This window comes from Vicugna pacos, chromosome 8 (assembly GCF_048564905.1).
Source record: "Vicugna pacos chromosome 8, VicPac4, whole genome shotgun sequence".
Lineage (NCBI taxonomy): Eukaryota > Metazoa > Chordata > Mammalia > Artiodactyla > Camelidae > Vicugna > Vicugna pacos.
In genome coordinates, this window is record NC_132994.1 from 75,825,800 (window position 1) to 75,845,947 (window position 20,148).

A 20,148-nucleotide genomic window follows, 5' to 3' on the forward strand; every position below is an offset into this window, starting at 1 on the left:
ATCAGGAAAACAGATGTGACGGGGAGGTGGTCCTCTCCTCACAGCTCTTGCTGACAGTTAAGGTTGATGGAAAACTGAAGATAAGGATTCAAATTCGGACCAGATGCACCCAACTGCCCCCTAATTACCAAAGAAGTTTCTGGATCTATTAGCTCATGAAATTTATTTTTAACTCAGTGAACATTTTATCCAGTCGCACAGGAAATGAATATTTAACAAAAAATCCTGTCTACAGCAGGTGCAGGGCTGGGCACTCAGAGAGCGTTCATGAGTGAGGGTTTGGGGTGCAAAATTCCATTTTAAGGTCTCTCTACACGTTCGTCTAGCTAAGAAGGCCATGGACGCCCGTCTTGAACAATCTAACAGATTTGCACTGCAGTAAACATTTATTGACTCCCACGTGCACCTCTGATACCTTTGCGGTCAGGGAGGGTCCCGGGATACAATTCGCTGAGCGCTCAGGCCCCCAGGATCTATCGCTTGCCTGCCCACAGTATCGGCCAGCAGAGACAGCCCAGTAATAGTTTCTTTTAGCAGCCCTTTGAAGATGAAGCCCTGGGGATACTCATCACAGTTTATTAAAGATTATGTGAAGACCGGCCTAGAACGTCTTCTTCACCAGCAGAGCATCCCCACACTCACCCGTGAACAGGCCTGCCCGGGGGCCCTTCCTGCCCTCAGCCGCGGGCACGTGGCCCGTTCCTGGGACCCCGCCAGCAGGGAGGCTGTTTCAGGGTTCTGAGCTGTGTTATCTGAAGCAGACTTTCTAAAAGACCACACTTGCCCCAAATAGTCTTTCAACCTTTCGAATTATACAATGGCGTGAATAAATCACCTTCTAAAACTTAACATTTTATGTCATGTCATCTTTTCTGCTAGGCAATGGCTGCAGCAAACACATTGCATGGCCCCGATGTGAACTTGGGGTCTCGTGTGCAAACAAGGCCCGGAGCGTCTGCACGTGAACTTTTACAAATCCGCGGTCCCTCCTTACCGTACGAAACCTCTTCCCTTCCCCACAAATGAGAACAAATGATAAACGTGAAAGGTGGTATTTTAAAAACTCTGTATTCACTTATTCACACCAAAGGATAGCCATTAAAATTATGAACATCTCTAAATAGATTTCATGTATCATACATATATATACTTCAATGTATAGTTACATATCAACAAAAGGTTCCTTGCCGCTCGAAGCATGTACATAAAACAAAGACTGTGCAGTGTGTCACCCACATGTGTATACAGACTGGCTGGATTCTGAATTTATATACAACTTGCCTGGGTTATAATAAGTGATTACTGTTGTATTATACAAACCTAACGGTAAAGGTTTCTTTTAAATACAAAGACCACAAAAGAATACATGAAAAAATTACACACATGTACAATATTTATAATTTATAAATGCAAAGTTAAGACCCCTTTAAGTTATTGCACTTGTGCATTTTACAAAGTTTTTATATGTCATACCTGTAAAATATTTTTAAATTGATCGCGCATGAACTGTAATGAAGCTGGGTATCGTTAAACTTGAAATTTTTTCTCCTTCCAAGACAAAACCCATGAAAACTTTGGATACGGATCCAGGGACTCCACAAATCAGCTGCCAGTGAGCGTTGTACTTCTGCCAGCTCGCCACCGCCTCTCACTCTGGCAGCTTCTGGGCAGCGAGGAGACGGCCACCAGCAAGCCCCCAGCCGCCTCAGCTAGGAGGGGTGAAGGCTCTCTCTCGTTCACGTGGACTCGTAAAATAAAGTCACCTTTTCTTCTCAGAAAGACTCAAGATGCTGCATTTCTACAAATTTTGGTAACTGTTTCACAGTGTTTGGGGCACACACATTTTTTTTGCAAATGGGTCACAGGCTGGGTCTGGCGAGTGGGTAGGGACTTTGCACAGAAACCTTCTACGATGCAATCTGCTCTACGATCAGTGTGCGCACGAGATGAACAGGGCGCAGATACACCATGCAACAGACCGCACGGAAAACAGTCTTCCCATCTGTCACTCCCCGAGGCTGAGACCCGGCGCAGGACCGGTGACTAAAGGAAGAAAGAAAAGCTGCAGCGCAGGTGACCTGATGATATTCTGGTGGCCGAGAGGACCTGATAACACACTTTTAAAACTTAACTTGCAATAGGAATAAAACTTTCCATTTAAACTTCAGCAAATGTACAGTTCCTGAAAAATATTAGTTGAAACTTGATGGGTGTAAACCGACGTCTCTTCTCGGCAAGCTTGATTCGGCTGTGAGCTTCCGCCTGGGTCCTTGGGTGACACAGATCTGCACCCAGCGGACACTCTGGGAGCGTCACGTCTGCAGGGAGGAAGCAGCGCTGGCGCCCACTGCTGGCTGGAGGAAGAAGCAGCTTGGGTTTGGGTGAAGGTAGCAATGTTCCTTTGGATTTCAAACGTGTTTCTTGGAAAACGTTGATCTCCTTCATTTTGTCCCATTTTTTAAATTTAGAACCAGAACCCCTTGGAAACGTTTTTCTTTCTTTTGCTATTTTCAACATCACATAACTGCATCTAATGTTTGAAACAACCAAAACATCCAGGAAAAAAAAAAAGACAAAAAACATAAAGTGTAGGTACTGCATTGGGTATGACTAACTTAAGCATGTGTTTAAAGAAACTGGCAAAATGTGTATCAGGATAAAAGCTTTTGCGGAGGCAAAAATACCGCAGCCACGTGGTCCAGACGAGCAGGGCAAAGGAGCCCTGATAGCACTCGGCTAATTTACATCTACAGTGATTTTAAAATCAGACTAACACTTGCAATAGAAGGGATATACTAATGTGACTAAATGAATACGTCTCTAAAGAATTAAGCCCTGAATAAAATCAGCAAGGGTAGAAAGCAAATGCATTTGAAATACATAAAGACAGAAGGGATTTTCAAAATCTACATCATGCATCGGTACCTGAAAAACCCCACAGAATCACACCACAATCAGTGTCACAGTTCTTGGAAGGTCTTGTTGTGGGTTGTGGTCATGAGGGTGTATGTGAATGAGAGAAAATAGAAGGCAGAAATCTGACAAGGAGAGAATGGCCCCAATTCCTCCAAGTTGATAAAAGTAACTTTTATCCATGATAAAAGTAACCATGGATGTGTCCCTTTAAATGTTTTTAATTACAGTTAAGCAAGAAAGCAAAACAAGGAAAATATGAAAGAATTAAAATTACAATTATTTAAAATAAAGGCTCAGGCCAAGGCATGGTGAATAATTTAGTCCTAATTATTAAAGCTCAAACCTTACTTTTGAGTTAAAAGACTGGAAACGTAATACTCAAAACTAAATCTACTAAGGAATTCAGGAAGCTAAGGATTTGTGTGTCTCTGTGCATCACGTACAAGTGTGTGCTTGTGTGCTTGGATACACCAGCAAAGCAAAACTCACTGAGATTGAGTGCACCAAGTAAAGAGGACAAAAAATCTAAAAAGCATGCTAGAAGAGGAAACCTACACTGAGCAAATCTAGTTCTGAATGAGTCTGTTTTGTTGCTGTGAGAACAAGTCACTTCGTGCAGCACTGAACTCATCCACACAGGGGCTTTTCCATCAAGAGGAGAGTCAGGATGGAGGGTAACTGTGTCTTAAACACTTCAAAACTTCACCTCTCTTCCAAGACTGGTTTCTCACGTGCTTCGCAGAAGTAACTAAAGCTGGGAAATGGACCACAATTCCTGCCTTAGTAAAAGGGCCATTTTTGAGAATTACTTTCCACATCCATTGCATTTGTGTTAAGATTTTCTGTGTAATTAATTCACAATCAACTATTAATTAATCAGATGCTTGCATTTTTTTTTAGAATTTTATTCCACTGCCCTGATCCAATAGCTCATGTTGTTAGCATGCGTTTCCAAGAAAATTTCTAGTTAAAAAATACATTCACTATCTCTGGAAAGATAATGGAAGAATTGCATTTGATGATAAAACTGTATCTATTATAAATCAGCACAACCAATTAAAAAAATACCGTCAGTCAGACATTCTACACATACTCACAGCTGGTTACCGAATTCAGATTGAACAGGGAGACTTCGGCCCAATATAAAATACCACCTTAATGAGAGACTCATCGAAACTTTTGGTGATAAAACCATCTGCCCTTTAAAGAGAAGATCTGGGGAAAAGACGAAACAGAACTCAAAAGCGTGTCTGCTAAGTAAATCTGCCAAGATACAAAATCCTCCCAACTGTGCGTTTTCCAAGTCAGACTGCTGCCGCACGTCGCTGCATGCTGCGCCCGTTCGTTCTAGCTGACTCTCTGCTTCCTAAGTCAGTCTCACACACGGTAAAAGCAGGATTAACAGTTTACATCAGAACACAGCTCTCTGTTCAAACTCTGCTTCTATTAAGGCAGTATTTCATGAGAAATCAACCGACCAATAAATCCATACACGTTTCTTTGCGAAACGACTGTTCAAAGCACAGGCCGCATAAAACACAGCTGGCTGTGTCAGAAGGAGACAACTTTCCCCAAGAATCGTGTCAGAATAACCACCTTAAAATGCAAAAGTAGCCGTAGGATTCCCTCCCCTATGACAGTGTTCCAGATCAAGAAGCAGAATTCATGCATTCTTTTAAAATCCCTTTAATTAAACAACAGTCTTAAATGGTCTCCCCTCCCCCAGCAATTCAGGCTCCAGGTTCAGTTAAATGACTAAAGTAACTTTCGTAATTAGAGTTGAATTCAGTGGGTCCAGCGTCATAAATTTGGGTAGAAAGTTTGGTTGTACGCACTTTTTTAGAATCAATTCTATGAATACACTAACACCAAAAAAGGACATTTTCTGGTCAATTCTCCATTAAACGATATGTATTTGCCAACATGAAAAAATCAGTTTTTGAAGAATGGGGCTGATTTTTATCTTTCAAAGGTGTGTTCGGATCTCTCTCCCTTCCTCTCTCAGACACACATGCGTGTATCTGCGTACATGTGTGTAGCTGCACGCACAGATAAGTGCACGGCCACAGTGGTATCCTGTCTTTTATTTCATTTTCCTTCATATCGTAAAATTACAACAGCAAACGGAGCTCCACGCAGGGAGAGATGCAGCTTTCAGAAGCCCTTAAGGAAACTGAACACATAAATAAAACAATGTTTATGTAGAGCTAACTCTGCTATGACACAAATAAACCACATTGTAGAAATATCTGATTTGATATTTTTAGCAAAAATCAAGCTCATATGAACAACCAGGTGTGCGGGATTGGCTACATAAAAGAATATGTTTAAAATTTTATTTAATTAAAAGCAATATTCCAGTTTCCTGCTACGAGAAAGTGGGGAAGCCTATATTCCTTCTTGAGACTCTAATTCCTCCAGGATAGGACTGAGCACAGCTTCCGGGGTGAGCACATCCTTGTGCTAAAAATCCTTGAAGTGTTAATATGCACCAGGAGCGACTGGCGTACAGTCCTTGCAGGGAGGGGCCCGGCTAGAACTCTGTGTGCTCTTCTGAAACAGGTTCATTGCGGAGTAGTGTCAGCCTGCCAAAAATCACACGGAAGAAACTCTGCAGAAACAGGATTCTACCTGGATGTTTGCTCCTGAGCAGAGACAAGAGGCGAGCGCGGACGCAATGGCACTGCCCCCCGCCCCGGCCCCGGCCCTGGCCCTGGCGTGGGCAGGGCGCGCTCGGATGATGGTCCCGCAGCACAAAGAAAGGGAACAACGGTGAGTGAGTGCGGCCAGTCACAGCCAAAGGACCGACGGCTTCTGTGTTAGGGTTTACTCAGATTTTAAGAGAAACGTATGGACTTTTAATTAAGTAATTTGTAGAATAAACCTTTCATTTTGAATGTGAGCCTAAACTCTTACAAATGACATCAAGGGAACACATAAAGGAATCATTAATAAAACTCAGTTTTACATCCATCAGACTTGACCATTGGAAAAAAAAAATTTGTATGCCTTGCTTTTATTTTGTTCTTTATGTAAAGGGTTTAGGAAATGCCAAGATGACGATCAAGAAAAAAAAAATAAAAAAACATTCTGTGACATCTTTTGAACTGACACTCGGAGTTCTGAGAGATGTTATGATGAATGCTGCATCTCTTCTCAAGAGGATAGAAAATCTACTTCTTTTAGTGTTAAATTTATTCAGCTAAGCCCTTTAGGATAAACTTAAAGAATACACTTTAGCCCACCTGCTGTAAATTCACGAGGCTCTGAAACCAGAGTCTCCCTCCGTCACTGACTGCAGAGGGACCCCTCTCACTCTGTAACCTCGACGTCACCCGTCCGAGGCCGTCTGCGACAAGTCACACTGGTTACAAGTAGGTCACGCGTGAACACCCACAATAGCAATGTGTAAAAGTTCCTATTTATGACCAACAACATCAGAGCAACACTGGAGTCACAGCCAAAGTACAACATCATAATAGTACCGATTTACCCTCACGAGAAGGACACAGTGGGCAGCCCCCCCCCCGAAGACCTGTTCGTCCCTTTACGGCCTCAGCACTCAGCCCCGGAGGACGGGCCGGCGCTCGCGGCAGGCGGGCCGCGGGGACAGCGGGCCGCCGGCGGGCTGGTCCTGCCGATGGCTGCGCTGCGTACAGAGCGGGCGGGGGCCGCTGCGGGGCACACTGACTCGGCGGTGCCTTCTGGTAGAGGTTTGCATCCCTGTCACCAGGTGTAGGCTCCCCCCTCCAAAAAAAATAAAAGGGCGAAAAGTCAGAGAAGCAGGATGAAGCCTCGAGGCGCAGCAGCTCACCGGCCGGGGAGCAGCGCCGTCCTCACAGGCAGCTCTCAGCGGTCCCCTGGGCCTCCTGGGGGTTCGAGATCCACACGGCGCTCTCCTCCCCTCGAATCACCTTCTCCCACTGGCTCAGGTTATTCCTGGGAAGAAAAGAAGCAGTGGCAGGTGCTTTTGACAGGAGGATTTCCGCCTCCACTGCCAGCCACGCCGTCCCGTGGCAGACCAAGCCCGCGCGGCCTCCTGGTGTCATTAGGGCTCCGGTGACAACCACCAGCCCGGCCCCCGGCTCCGCCCGCACCTTATGAACCAAGGAGAGCCTCAAACCACCAAAGCCCTCATCCCCACGGCTCCAGCTTCAAGGGCGAAGAGGAGCCCTCACTCAGGACACGTCCCTTCTTTATCAGGCAGGATGCGCTTGAGAAGGGGCTGCCACCGAGGAGCCCGAGGTGATGCGTGGAAAGGAAGGGAGGCTAGAGCAGCAAGGACGTCCAAAGCCGGTGCCAACAGCCGGGCCTTCACCCCTGCGGGGAGCCCGTGCGCCGCCGGTCGGCATGAGTCTGGCCTTATTTTGAACACTGTGTCATCTATTAAAAAGTCACCCTAAGTTACACCTGGTACAAACCTCTGAAATGTCCTTGTTACAGGACATTCCACACATGTATGTATTTGTGTTCGGTGGCCTCGTCTCAAATGCAGCCCCTGCCGCCCCCCAGCCTATCTCTCCCAGTATCCGCAGCTCAGATGTGGCAGCATCTTTGCCCTCCGCGGGGTGGTAACTCCGCTGCAGGACCAACACCTTGCCCCCTGCGGCAAACCAGGCGGACTCCTGGTCAGCATCTCCCGCCCGGCCTGGGCTCTCTCACATGCAGAGTCAAGGTCACAAGGAAAACCTGACTTCGGCAAACACAGAATTCGTACGCAGCAGGTGTGCTCAGACACCGCTGGGCAAAACTAACCCCTGAAGTCGAACCTGAAACGTCCAGCACTTCCAGCTTTTGTGCTGTGTCATCAGGGATCATCTTCCCAGAACCTAAAGGAGTTTTTTGATACGTTGGGAAAAGACACACCCTAACTTTGCTGTGTTTCCTTGGATATGGGTGACGCACGATGAATTTTCTAAGTGTTAATAAGATCAAAGCGGCTTTAGGGAACGATGCGGTTTAGCGTGGGAGCCGCTGAGACAGCCAAGGGACCATCCCGAGCCCGATTGGCACAGCCAGCGTTCGTTCTGCTCGTTCTAAACGTTCAGTGCGAAACACACAGCAGTTCTGGGCAGAAAAGGACTTTTCACTAATGCCTACATTTTTTTTTTTTACAACAAGCTGTTCGGATTTCGATTGACATTCTCACTTGTCTCTGGGGGAACGTCACTTTTCCAACTCGATTCCCTCCAGCCCGCGTCCTTGCTCACAGTCCACACTGTCCGCATGGCCCTGCCCATGGGGAGCAGAGCAATGTTTTAATAAACTAACCACTGATTAAGCTCAGTGATGGCGCAACAGCATAAGCTGGGCTGCTCCGTTCATCTCCGCAGGAGCAAAGACGGAAAATCAGTGAGATAGGAAAGAGCAGTATTTTTTTTAAATCTTCTCACTTGTTAGTTTTATTTGTTTGTTTTTCTGAAAAATCAGTTTATAAGATGAGTTTCAACAGCAGAGGACAGGAGCTCTAAAGCCTGTGACTTGTTCACAAGTGTCCTGTCAAACGTCTGTCCTCCGCCCCTCAAGGATGTGCCCACACCAGCCCCCAAGTGCGGCTCCAGCTGAGTGGTCAGAAAAATCGCCTTGACACCAATTCACCTGCAGAGAATTAACACACGGCTGTCTGCTCATCACCCTTGGCCTTCCCCAGGGGGATTCCTTTCCAAAGTAAAATGAAAATCTTAAAAAATGCCCAATGTTCTTAGCTGAGTTTGGCTCTTAGAAAAGATGGTGGAAGGACACACAGGAGTCTGAACTAGAACAAATCAACTGAGGCTCATATTTCCCTCGGAAAGAGAGTGACACTTAAGGTCCCACTCCAGATCCCCCTTCTTCCCTTATAACAATAAACTGTGTGATTTAAACTGAGACCCTTTCCACACAAGCAGCCCAGAACAGACCTCACTGTCTTTCCAAAAACAGCACTGGGCAGGGATCTCTAAGTCATTAAAAAAAAAACTCTTTCCTTTTTGGTGAGTGAATGACTTTGTGAGTAAATACTCTTGACGTATGCTTGTTACGCAGGCAAACACACAGCCCATAAAATTACATTTATTATAAACTGTAGTTAAGACCCATGCACACGTTGATGGAGTGAACACTCCTACACAGTCTTGGCAATCTTTTCAAACAACACACAGAGGCTGAAGAGCCGACGTACCTGCATGCCGTCAGGAGAGGCTCCGTGGGGGGGAAGATCTGCGTGAGGGTGGTGTAGCAGGGGATGGCCACGGCGTTGTAGAACCCGAGCTGCTCGGAGCCGGCCGAGGGCGGGAAACACAAGCACACGTTAGCGGCCCAGTGGCCCCGCGCTCCAGGCGCGAGCTTTCTGCCTCCCAAGCCTCCCCCGGAACACATGTCATTCTACGTGAAGCCAGTCAGAAAGAGAAAGGAAAATACCCTGTATCACCTACATGTGGACTCTAAATAGGAGGACACAAACGAACTTCTCTACAAAACAGAAACAGACTCACAGGCACAGGGAACAAACTGACGGTTACCGGGGGGGAGGGGGGGGGCAAGGGAGCATGGGAACCGGAAGTCTGCACCTCCGGGGAGCGACAGAGGTGCCAGCGTCCCGCCTGTGGTGGTGGTCTCCCTGGTGTGCACATCTATCAAGCCATCAAAGTGTACTCCTGAAGGCTGTGGTTTACTATACAGAGATCATGCAGTAAAGGTGTCAAACAGAACAAGACAATCCTGAAAGTTCTAGCTTTGCTGTGCGACATCTGGGCTCCGTGAACACTGCTGTAGGTCACCACAGATCACTGTAGTTAAAAATGCATTAAGTGCATTCACAAAATGAAACACATAAAACTTAAAAATAAAAAGAAGCTAATCCACAAGCCAACTCTGCTCACCCATCAGGTGAGCTGTGATTCACGTCCGGCTCTCACCCCTGGTCAGAGTCAGCGCTTCCCACGCTGGGCTCCTGCTCTGCCCGGACGCCTTCTCCCCACTGTGATGTTCAGGGACCACCTGGCGGCTGTTTGCTCGCTACCCTCGGCTCTTGGTCATTTATTCGGTTTGCTGAACTCTCCTCCATCTCCTCCCTCCCTGTTTCTGACCTACAACAAATCTCACTGACTTTCTCATCATCCTCACAATGAACGTTCCCTTAGTATGTCAGAATTTAGAGTTATCTGCGATACTTTAAAAAATACATTGAAGAACATTTTATTAGGAGTTCTGGGCCACTGTGCAAATAAATGACTTTGGATCCGACTGCAGGCCAGATGTCAAAGGCCTGCTGGACTACTAGTGAGAGAAGACAGATTGTCTGGCTATAAATAACCTCCAGGAGGCTGTCAACATGCACAAGATCAAACTGGCTCCGTGAATCAAGTGACCGCCAAACCACGGCTTACCGATCTCTTTAAAAAACTGCACTTCAGTAGACACACCAAAGAATACAGAAGAACCGCATCTCCATGGCTCCTCTCTGCACTCGCCTGCGGTAAAGCGCACCATCACGGCATTCTCACTAGAGTAACGTTCATGCATGTCCACCTCTAAATTTATAGTTCATGCAGACTTCCTTATTTTAATATTTAGCAGATGCCACGGAGCAGAAGATCTCAAGGAAGAGATTAATTATTGGAAGTTATAGTCTTTTATTATTATCACAAAGAATAATTTCATAGTAATCACAAGTCAGAAGCAATATATTTGGTCAAATACTAGCTGACCACAGAAATATTTCATTTAAAACTGAATGGATCTGGACTTTTAGGGAAAAACAAACTACCTTCTTGATGAAATAACACGAGAACAGAGCCCATGCTCTGATGAGAGCTCAGGTCTGCGCTGTAACCTGGCGGTGCTAGGGCGACTGCTTAACTGTCTACAAGGAAAAACACTGAGGTCCCGGTCTGAAACCGCATAACAGGCTAAACGCCAAGTGAATTAACAAATCAAATATAAAGTGATGAAATAAAGTCACTGCAGAACATATAGGCAAATGTTTATATACTCTCAGGGTGGGGCAGGACTTTCACAACATGCCATGAAAAGCAAACACAAGACAAGAAAGAAGAGCTCCTGTGAACACATACACGGACGAGTTCCAGAAACAACAGGAAAATAAAACTGAACTGCGACATGCACGTGCAGCACGCACGACAGCACGTCAGCGCACAGTCAGCAGGGCAGGGGCAGCGCGCCTCCCGCTGGAAGGACGGGTTAAGGTTAAGTTAACTGGTGAACAATCCCCGGGGCAGCGAAAACGAGAAAATCACGCTGCCCCTTGCTGAGCTGGTGCCCCCGGGAGCTGGGAACACATCTGTACTTCTGTGTTAACAGCCAGCAAATTAAGTCTAAATAAAGTGGGAAAACTTGAGAACTTACCTAAAACCATTATCTCGTGAATTTCCTGAAATGTTTTCTAAACCAAATTCTATATAATGATTATTTGTCAATAACTAACATCCTTATTATTACGGGAAGAAGACTGACGGTTTACAAAGACTGTGATCAAAGGAATCTGTCACTCCACACACACACACACACACACACACACACAAAACTTACAAAGCACAAGAGCGTTCAAAACATCAAACATTAACATAAATGAGGCATTAAGACCTGAAAAGAGACTAACGAATGCCACTTTGTGGTAAGACACAACTCACAATGTCCCAGAACACTGTGTATTCTTTGTTAGGAAAACGAGACCGAATCCAAATCTACAGTGTCCCTCTCCCCAAAATACCTTTGCACGTTCGATGACAAAATATTTTCTGCTTGTTAAAGACATTAACAATTCAGATTCACCCATCCCCTCTATTTCAAGTCAGAAAAGAAAACCTAAAATTTACTGCAATTACGTCTGTAGAAAAATGCAATGAGAACAACAGTTGTGAAATCTTTAAATAAGCCTAGGATCTCCCAATCTGGCCAATTATCCCCAAACTCCATCTGAATGGAGCAGACCCAAGACTCCGGGTTCCCTAGGCGGCGGCCGCTTCCTATTCACACGCACACGCGCAGCGGCCGTCAGTGACCGGACCTGGCGGCACGTCCATACCTGGCCTTGCGGGACCTCGTCCTTCTTGTCTCTGTCCATCATGGGAATCGGCTGTATCCCCAGCTTCTTCATCTCATCCCCCTGGGGAGACAGGGGGACCAGGCTCTCTCAATTTTGTAAACAGTGTACAACTTCGGTATTAATGAGTTCTTCCCTTCTTATTCATTGGTTTTCTTTGAAATTAAGAATGTTCCTGGTTATGGACCCAAATGAACGTCAGAATCATAAAAAGCATCATGCGCATTGCTGGCTTCTATCCTGATGGGCTTCTCCCCCTGCACGGACTACCAGACCTCAGCATCGCTCCCGGCTCCATTTTGTAGAAGTTAGGAAAGGTTAAAATAAGAGGAGACACAGTAAATGTGTGAGGAGGAACAACAAGAAAAGACCTGAAATAACCTCCAGGCCTTCATCTGACTTCTTTGATGATTCTCATGTGCCCTGGCTGGTGAGCTGGGCAGCAGAGGGGAAGGCTGACCCACCACGAAACAGCAGTCCACTAAGATGTGCCAGTAAAGGTACAGCACAGTGGCTACGGGGCATCGGAAAGGTCACAATTACACTTATTAAAGATTCACTGTGCTGCAGGCTCTGGGCTGGGCAACGTGTAAATACTTCATTTAATCTTCAGGAAATACTATGAGTTAGATATCATTATTCTCATTTTACAGATTTAAAAAATTATCTTATTCTTTTTATTTGTTTTTTAAGGTTAAAGACTGTTAACATCTCCTTCCTTAACATTCCCTAATTTTTTCCCTAAAACCCCACTCTCCCTTCACATTTCTTAATTATTTTATTATTTGGGTTACTTTAGTCAGGCTGGCTTTCAGAAATCAGAAGCACAGAACAACTAAAGCCCTCCTGGCTTTGCCGAGACCGGGCCTAGAAACAAGTCGCTGTGACCCTTGTTGAGAGTGTTTACGCGGAGGACAAGGGTACTTGTCTTGGCAGCGTGAAGGCACCTGAAGTCTAGCGTCTGCTCTGGTGTCACCGCTTCCGATGTGAACACCCGTAGCTGTCAGACTTATTTTCTCTTCTGTCCGATGTGAATGCAACTAACCGGGCGCCCTGCCCAAGGACCTTACAAGCCTAAAACATAGAGAGACTTACAATAAGCAAGGATCTGACTGTGGACCTAGAAACAAGGATCCAGGCCGAGGAGGGCGGCCGGGCACCCTGCCCAAGCGTGCGGGAGGACTGGCCGGCTGGGCCGAGCGGGGGGTGGGGGTGCGGGGGCCGAGGGAGCGGCTCCGGGCAGATGGCCCTGGACGGCCGCGAGACGGACTCGAGTAAGCAGTGCAGGGGGGCCGAGACGTGCAACAGCTGGGAGAGGCAGCGAGGGGGCTTTAGATCCAGTTCACAGCTTCTGTCTGTATCACAGCAGCACGGAGAGATGGAAGTTGGAGGCAGGGCACCAATGTGACCAGAATTAAAGTCATCCCAAACTGGCCAGTGTGGCCCCCAGACACAGAGAGAGGCCAGAAAACTGGCCTGAGTTTTCATTCCAAGTACCAAAGCAGGGTTTTAATCTCAAGCCACAGGACACCAAAGAGCAGACTCTTGACCGTACTGTTCCGCTGACTGAGAGGCAAAGGCTGGGAGCCCAGTGAGAAGCTTGCAGTGATGACCTGGGGAAGGCCTGAAGCGGGGCGAGACGGGGCGTGAGGAGGGGAGTGTGCACTTCATGAACACCGAGAAAATCAACTGGCTGGGCGTGGTGATGACATGGACCACCAGGTCCCTGAGGACGGCGTCTGTCGGGAGTTTGACTAACTTCTGAGGACTGTTCAACCGGAGAGGAACAGAGGGGGAGAAAAGATCTACACAACGTGCCTGCCACGTTTTGATTCGTATTTTAGAACACAAATACAGGTAAAGCATGAAACGTACCGCAGTTAAATAAATAAAAGTGTCCGCAAAACAAGCAGCTTCAGGCAGCTTCCTTATGCGACAGTTACAGAATTTAGGTTACTGCTTTAGCACCACACGCAAGTTAAGCTGTGGTAACAGAGTCAAATATCACAGCTCAGATGTGCACATCTGAAAACAATCTTCCTAACTGAGTCTGGTAGTCACTATATTTTGACACACACACAACAAAATAAAGAAAAAAACACCACGCAAGAGCACACACACGCAATGCGTGAGGTGTCCTGGAGAAATAACACCACGGGCATAACCAGCTGGAGGCCTGAGGGCCTCACCCAGCAAGAATCTTTGGCTTTAGTATCAGGAAACAAATGAACCTTACAGACCGTTTCTACTTTTCTACTAATCATTAGCGGGGCGCTGTACTGTTGTTTTTTTTCCACTTCTTACATTCATTCTTCTGTATGGATAAGGCTTACAGTTTGAAGCATCAACTAAATGCCAAACTCTTTGTCCTCCAAATTTACCTTTACTTCTTCAAACCAAATGAGGTGCACCAGTGCTTTATAATTTTTTTCATGAAGTGCGCTCTGAATATGCAGGGACCTAGGTGTTCGAGATTCATTCGAACACAAGAATTGTCTTCTGCTTTTTCATGGACAACTCAGAGGACAAATCGAGGAGTGGAACACATATTTTTGATAATTTAGACCACTCAGGCAGGAACAGGTGTTCAGGAGCGTAATTCACACAGCTGTTTCACGTCATGCACATCATGAACTAATTAACACCCCACGTGTCCTACAGGACTCACGATGTACAGGTGAGCTGACTGGTCATTTACATAATCTCGTATTTCTAGGGTAAAAAATGATTGTTCTCTCAAATTTCTAGCTGCAGGGACATACAGCCGATAATAATGTGGGTCCCTCAGTACTTTTCCCAGTGGCTGACAAAGTAGATGACAGTAATGTTTGTTGAATGAATGACAAAAGATTGGCTATTAAATAAGGAAAACTGTTGCACTGTTGTTCAGTGAATCAGTTCCTGAATTACTTCGGTTGAGATCAGAGAATTTACACACATGTCAGATGTAACAGAATGATGGTTCTTACTTTCTATCTGTGTAAATGCTAAACAATAGTTTTTTGAAGCAATGAACTATCATGTGAGCAACTAAGACATTGTTACTAAGTTATCCATATATTTAATTTCTCCTCAAATTTTTTCTCATTTCTTGAAATTATCTGCATTCATATAAAAATCAAGGAACCTACCTCAGCCCAGAATTCTGCATATATATCATTTGCAGTCAGTCGTGTTACTGGCCACAGTTTTGTCACAGAACAAAGATCACAGGCAGTCATCATCAAACCAATGACACGGTCTCTAGAACACAGTAATATAAAACTGGTCACCACAGCATTTGCACATTTATACTAACAACTAGAAAGATGTCTGTATTTTCAGGAGTGAGTGGGGCTAACAGTGGGCATTGCTTCATGATGGGGGAAAGACAGCGTTAAGCAAATACAACAAACAGGCAAGAAGAAAAGAATTAAAAAATAGTTCTGCTTTAATTGTAAGATCACCAGTCACTTCTATCACGAGCTGCATGACTAGTACAGCAAATGCTCCTGCCGCCTCAGTGCTACTGCTCAGGGTCACTGCTGGGATAAACTGTGCTGTGGGCGCGGCTGCGAGGCCGCTGGGATCTCCGGGTATATGAACCAGATTTTCACATTCATGGAATTTTGGAAATTTAGCGTGGGAAGTAACCTTGAAAAAAAATCCATCCCAATCCTGTCATTTCATATAAGGGAAATCTGAGGTGCAAAGAAACAACATGATTCCTCCCAGGTGTAAGCAGCACAAGACGAGGCCAGAGTAGGTGTAGATTTCCAGAACTCTCTCCCACCTCCCCATGGACAGAGAACAGTTGTCTCCAAACCCCGTGCAAACTCCAGCTTCCGGGTGAAAGGAGTCTTCTCTCCAGCTGCTCTGCACTCACAACGGTGTGTTGCGTGTCTGACTTTTTTCCCTATGTATGGTTTGGTTTAATCTTTCCTCTTCAGGAAAAATAAAAATCGCGTAAAGGAATTCAAACAGACATCTCCCCTCTAATTTTACTGGATTTGGTCTAATGGCACGTGATTACCCCAAATGATTACCCCAAAAAAGTCTACCCTTAAGGGTAGCACTAAGCACTAGTTATTAAGAGATTTTAACATGCTGACTTTAACATTTACAAAGCAAATCACATAATGTTAAAAGGAAAATTATCAAAAAAGATACAAAACTGTGTAGCAAGTGACAAGTTGGTAATGTTCCACCTCCTACCTGAATTTTATGAGTCTGAGGAATCCACGGCTGCTAAGGCTGCCTGACTTCCTGCAGGTGCATAAACACCCCCACCGTGGGCACAGTCTGGCTCTGGTCCTGAGCCTGTCCCACCGGGCAGGCAGAGTTTGGCAGAGTCTCTGATTTAGTGATGTCCCCCAAGCAGAGATTCCTGGATATCTGGGGGCTCCAGCTTTGTCTATTATCCATGTCTTTGAAGCCAGTCACTAGTAAGTTTCTTTTATTTCCCATCAGCCAATTTCCTTTAGCCTATTAGCCTAATTAAATATCTTCTAAAACCTTCCTTTTCATCAGGACACATATCAAAAGGGCATCATGTCTCTAACAGAGCGGGCTAGGCAACTTCAGAAATGTCAATGAGACGTACGTGACCCATCCTGTGACCCCAAAGCAGACGCCATGGGAAAGGCACAAATCCCTTAAGGCGATCAGGAAACCCCATGTCATCTTGATGAGGTAGCTTCATAAACACTTTGTGGTTTAAAGAAAGAGTACTTATTTCTCGCTTTGGGTTCTAAAGCAATGAGTGTATTTGTTTGCTCAACAGGTAAATTGATTTTAAACAGAAATAGAAGATGAAAAAAACTATTATTCTGTTTGCAAATAAGTATCTCATGAACTGGAAACAATTCAATCTCATTCAATCTACGTTCACTAAAAACAAAATCAACATTTATTTCTCTTGGCTGAATATTCTAATAAGCTTTCTCTCAAAAAAGATTTCTTAGCTCATAAATTTCTTATCTCATAAATCTATGAAAAGAAGTTAAGAGGACTGGGCACTGGAAGACAAGTGGAGCCAGTTTTCTCACTGGATGGGATTTCACAGGTAGCACTGCTTCCACCAGGGCTGAGAAGATCGTCACCTACTTATCATCTAGATCTCATCGGCAAATTACTTAGACAAAACCATTTTGCAGTACTTTACTGTTAACCAAATAAATAGAAATAAAACAAGTAAGAAAATGTGCACTAAATGCCTTTAGTAAATAAAAATTACTTGTTTTCAATCTCAGTGAGAAGTCAGTTAGGTGGTCATGGTTGTCCAGAAATCCTAACCTGGACTGGAACCGGTTTCTTTCTTTCTGTGGATGGAATACGGACCTACTTCTTATGCATTCTGATAACCAGCTCTGCTAGGGGTGGAGTTCACGCTAAGTCCGCTCTTGGTGCGATCTTGTGTGTCTCGTCACCAACAACACTGCAGTCAGAGCCCAACACGGCGCCCACGCCACAGCGATTCCTGGGCGAGTCGCTTCGGGGGGCTGACTGCATTCATTTACTCCAAGAGTCCTGCACGCCTGTACACATCAGGCACAGTTACAGTCGTGGACAAAACACACCAACGTTCCAACGGGGAGAAGCAGAAAATGCAATAGATGTTTTCACTTAACGAGTCTGTGTCGAAAAATACTTAGAAAGAGGCAAAAATATGAAGACGAGTGAGAGTTCCGGTGGAGACGACAGCGCGTGGAGAAGCCCTGACACGTAGGTAGTGTGGTGTGTTCGAGAAACAGCAGGAAAGCCAGTCTGGCAGGAAGGGAGCAATGAGGGGGGGCGTGGGGTGCTGCGAAGTCTCGAGACAAGAATGGAGTCTAACTCTTGTTCCCAGTCTGATGCTGAGGCTGTAGAAGAGTGACAGGAGCCTCGTTTTAAAGCGATCACTCAGGTCTGCTCAGGGGGGAGCTAACTGTAGAACTGTGGGCAGGGGCTGTGGAGGGAGCGCTTAGGAGAACAAGCAGTGGTCCAGCTGTGCGGAGCCAGCAGCCTGAACTGCGGTGACGGCAGTGGAGACAGAGGGTAGGATTCGAGACAGTGGAGGGAGGGCCAGGATGAAACCTGTCAGCCTCCACAGGATCCACGTCTGCATCTGCAGGAGTTACAATGGCAACACATCCCCCTCCCTGTCCTCCTCTCCCCTCTGGCTGCGCCTCACCCCCACGCATCATCCCCGACCAGGCAGCAGCTGGAAAGCAGACAGATGGGCAGACTCCCGCCCTAAAGGCGAGCGCCTCTCACCCGTGCAGGCATTTGCCTTCCCAGTGTTGTCTGATTTTAAAGTTCTCTCCCACATCAGAAGATCACAGAATCACAGAACTTTACAAAAGGAAGAGGAATGAAACCATCCACCCCGCAGGATCTCAGGTGAGGGTCTGGGGTCAAAATGAAAGTCCCTGGTCTCTCATTCCATCCTCTCTGCCTTCTCCCCCATCCGACACCACCCACTTTGTAAAGTCAATCAGCCAAGGACACGCTGTCCTACTGGAAGAGAAGCAGAAACATGCAAATGAAACTTACAAGTAACTTTATAAAAGGTCGCAGCGAGAAGAAGGATAAAGAATGAAGTCTCGCATGGTTGCTATGACAATTGCTCACTTGTGTGAATGGCTGGAATTCGAGAAGACTGGAAGGCCGGCTCAATTTCCACAGAGAGCTGGGAAGATAGGATGCCGCACCTCAAATTCTCTGCCCTCACTCCAGCCTCCCAAATCTCAACTAACGCTGGAAGTGGGAAAAAATGAAGAGCCGCAGCCAGGTGTAAAACACAGTAACGCCACCTACTTCAGTACAAGGTTCTCGCGGCCGGGGTCCCGGCACGGGACCGATGAGCCTCCCGGGAGAACCGGAGGATGGGCGCGGGGAGGCAGCAGGGAAACTGAGGAATGACAGGCAGTGAGGGCCAGTGCTGGCGGGCAGGCCCCCAGCCTGGGCCTGGAGGGGCCAGGACAGGCAGCCAGGGCTGTATGTGGGGGGAGAGCTCCCCCCAGAAGCGGTTAAACCAGCGGCCCACCGGAGGAAGCGAAGGGCGCCAACACCCCAACCTGTCTCCTCCCACCCTCTGACCTCATCACCGCCACCAGGGCTGAATCCAGCGAAGCCAAGCTGGAGGGAGGGCGGGGAGTGAGTGACTTGCCCTAGAGGGCAAGGCGGAAAATGTGGTTGTGGATCTGGGGGCCCAGCAGAGGCTGCCCAGTGTCAGTTCCAGAGGCCACTGTGTATAGTTTAAATCAAGTGCAGCCATCAGCGATTTCACGTTAGAACTTAGCTTCCCCACACGTCAAGTTCTTCTGCTGAAACATCAAACACACCTAGTAGGGTGAGGCCCTCATGCGTTTACTGCTGCCGTAAAGGCTGGTCACGGAGGGCACGCTCACAAAATGCTGCAGGAAAATGGCATTACGGTCTAAGAAAAAAGTAAGGCCCACAGACACGTGTTGTTCTCCAAAGTAAGAGCAGCAGCCGTGTGAAAGGACACACTCTTTCAGTTCTGATTCTGATTCTTCAAAGAATTGTTCAAAGTTCAGCACTGCACCCTTTCTGGTGTGCACTTAAATTAAGGAAAGATTTCAGAAGAAATGTAGCATAGGGATGTCTCTGAAGGGCACAAAGATTCCCTGAAATTAAGGGAAGAAACATTTTCATCTGTTTGTTTCCTAACGCTTTAAGGGATAAACTTCTAAAATTAGTTGATTTTTAAAATACATGTTCGAGGAAGGCAATTCCAACATGAAATAAATGGAAATAAAGATTATAAAACATACTAACAATTCACATGCTTGTCATTTTTATATTTAAAATGATACTTTAACTCGACTTCATAACTTAAAAACGCATTGGGTCTTCTGTAATGTTGGCTAAACTGGTCCTTAGGCAGGACTATTTGCTCTTCTCCATTAAGAAAGATGCTGTAATTCAAGAATCATGCTCTGACATGTGGCTGTTCTGTTTGGGTTTAGTCAAAAGGAGACAGTGACTGCTAGTTGTTTCAGTGAAACTATAAGCTGCCCTGTGCCTGCCATTGGTGTGAGTCCAGAGCTGGTTTCCAACTGTGACATTCATGTTAGTTGTGGTTAACTGCGATTTAATTGTGGTTGGGGAAGAGCTTTGAAGGGACTGTTCAGTAAAGAAATAAATCAGTTACAACTTCTGTTTCTCTCGTTGGTTCCCTCCTCATCTTTAGTGTCACCAGCAAG

At 46.0% G+C, this 20,148-nt stretch overlaps 1 protein-coding gene across 16 annotated transcripts in view; it reads right to left on the minus strand.

Annotated features, from left to right (window-relative positions):
* Window positions 1-1,049: 1,049 nt before the first annotated feature.
* PDE10A (phosphodiesterase 10A) overlaps window positions 1,050-20,148 on the minus strand; it is a 327,889-nt gene continuing 308,790 nt past the window's right edge. For all 16 annotated transcript variants that reach the window (XM_072966176.1, XM_072966173.1, XM_072966174.1 and 13 more), the window contains 5 exons: window positions 15,091-15,202; window positions 11,942-12,022; window positions 9,077-9,165; window positions 6,757-6,855; window positions 1,050-6,663 (listed from right to left, as the gene is read on the minus strand). In XM_072966176.1, the coding sequence (XP_072822277.1) occupies window positions 6,390-6,663; window positions 6,757-6,855; window positions 9,077-9,165; window positions 11,942-12,022; window positions 15,091-15,202 (655 nt within the window). In that variant the 3' untranslated portion in view covers window positions 1,050-6,389. The remainder of the gene's footprint in view (window positions 6,664-6,756; window positions 6,856-9,076; window positions 9,166-11,941; window positions 12,023-15,090; window positions 15,203-20,148) is intronic.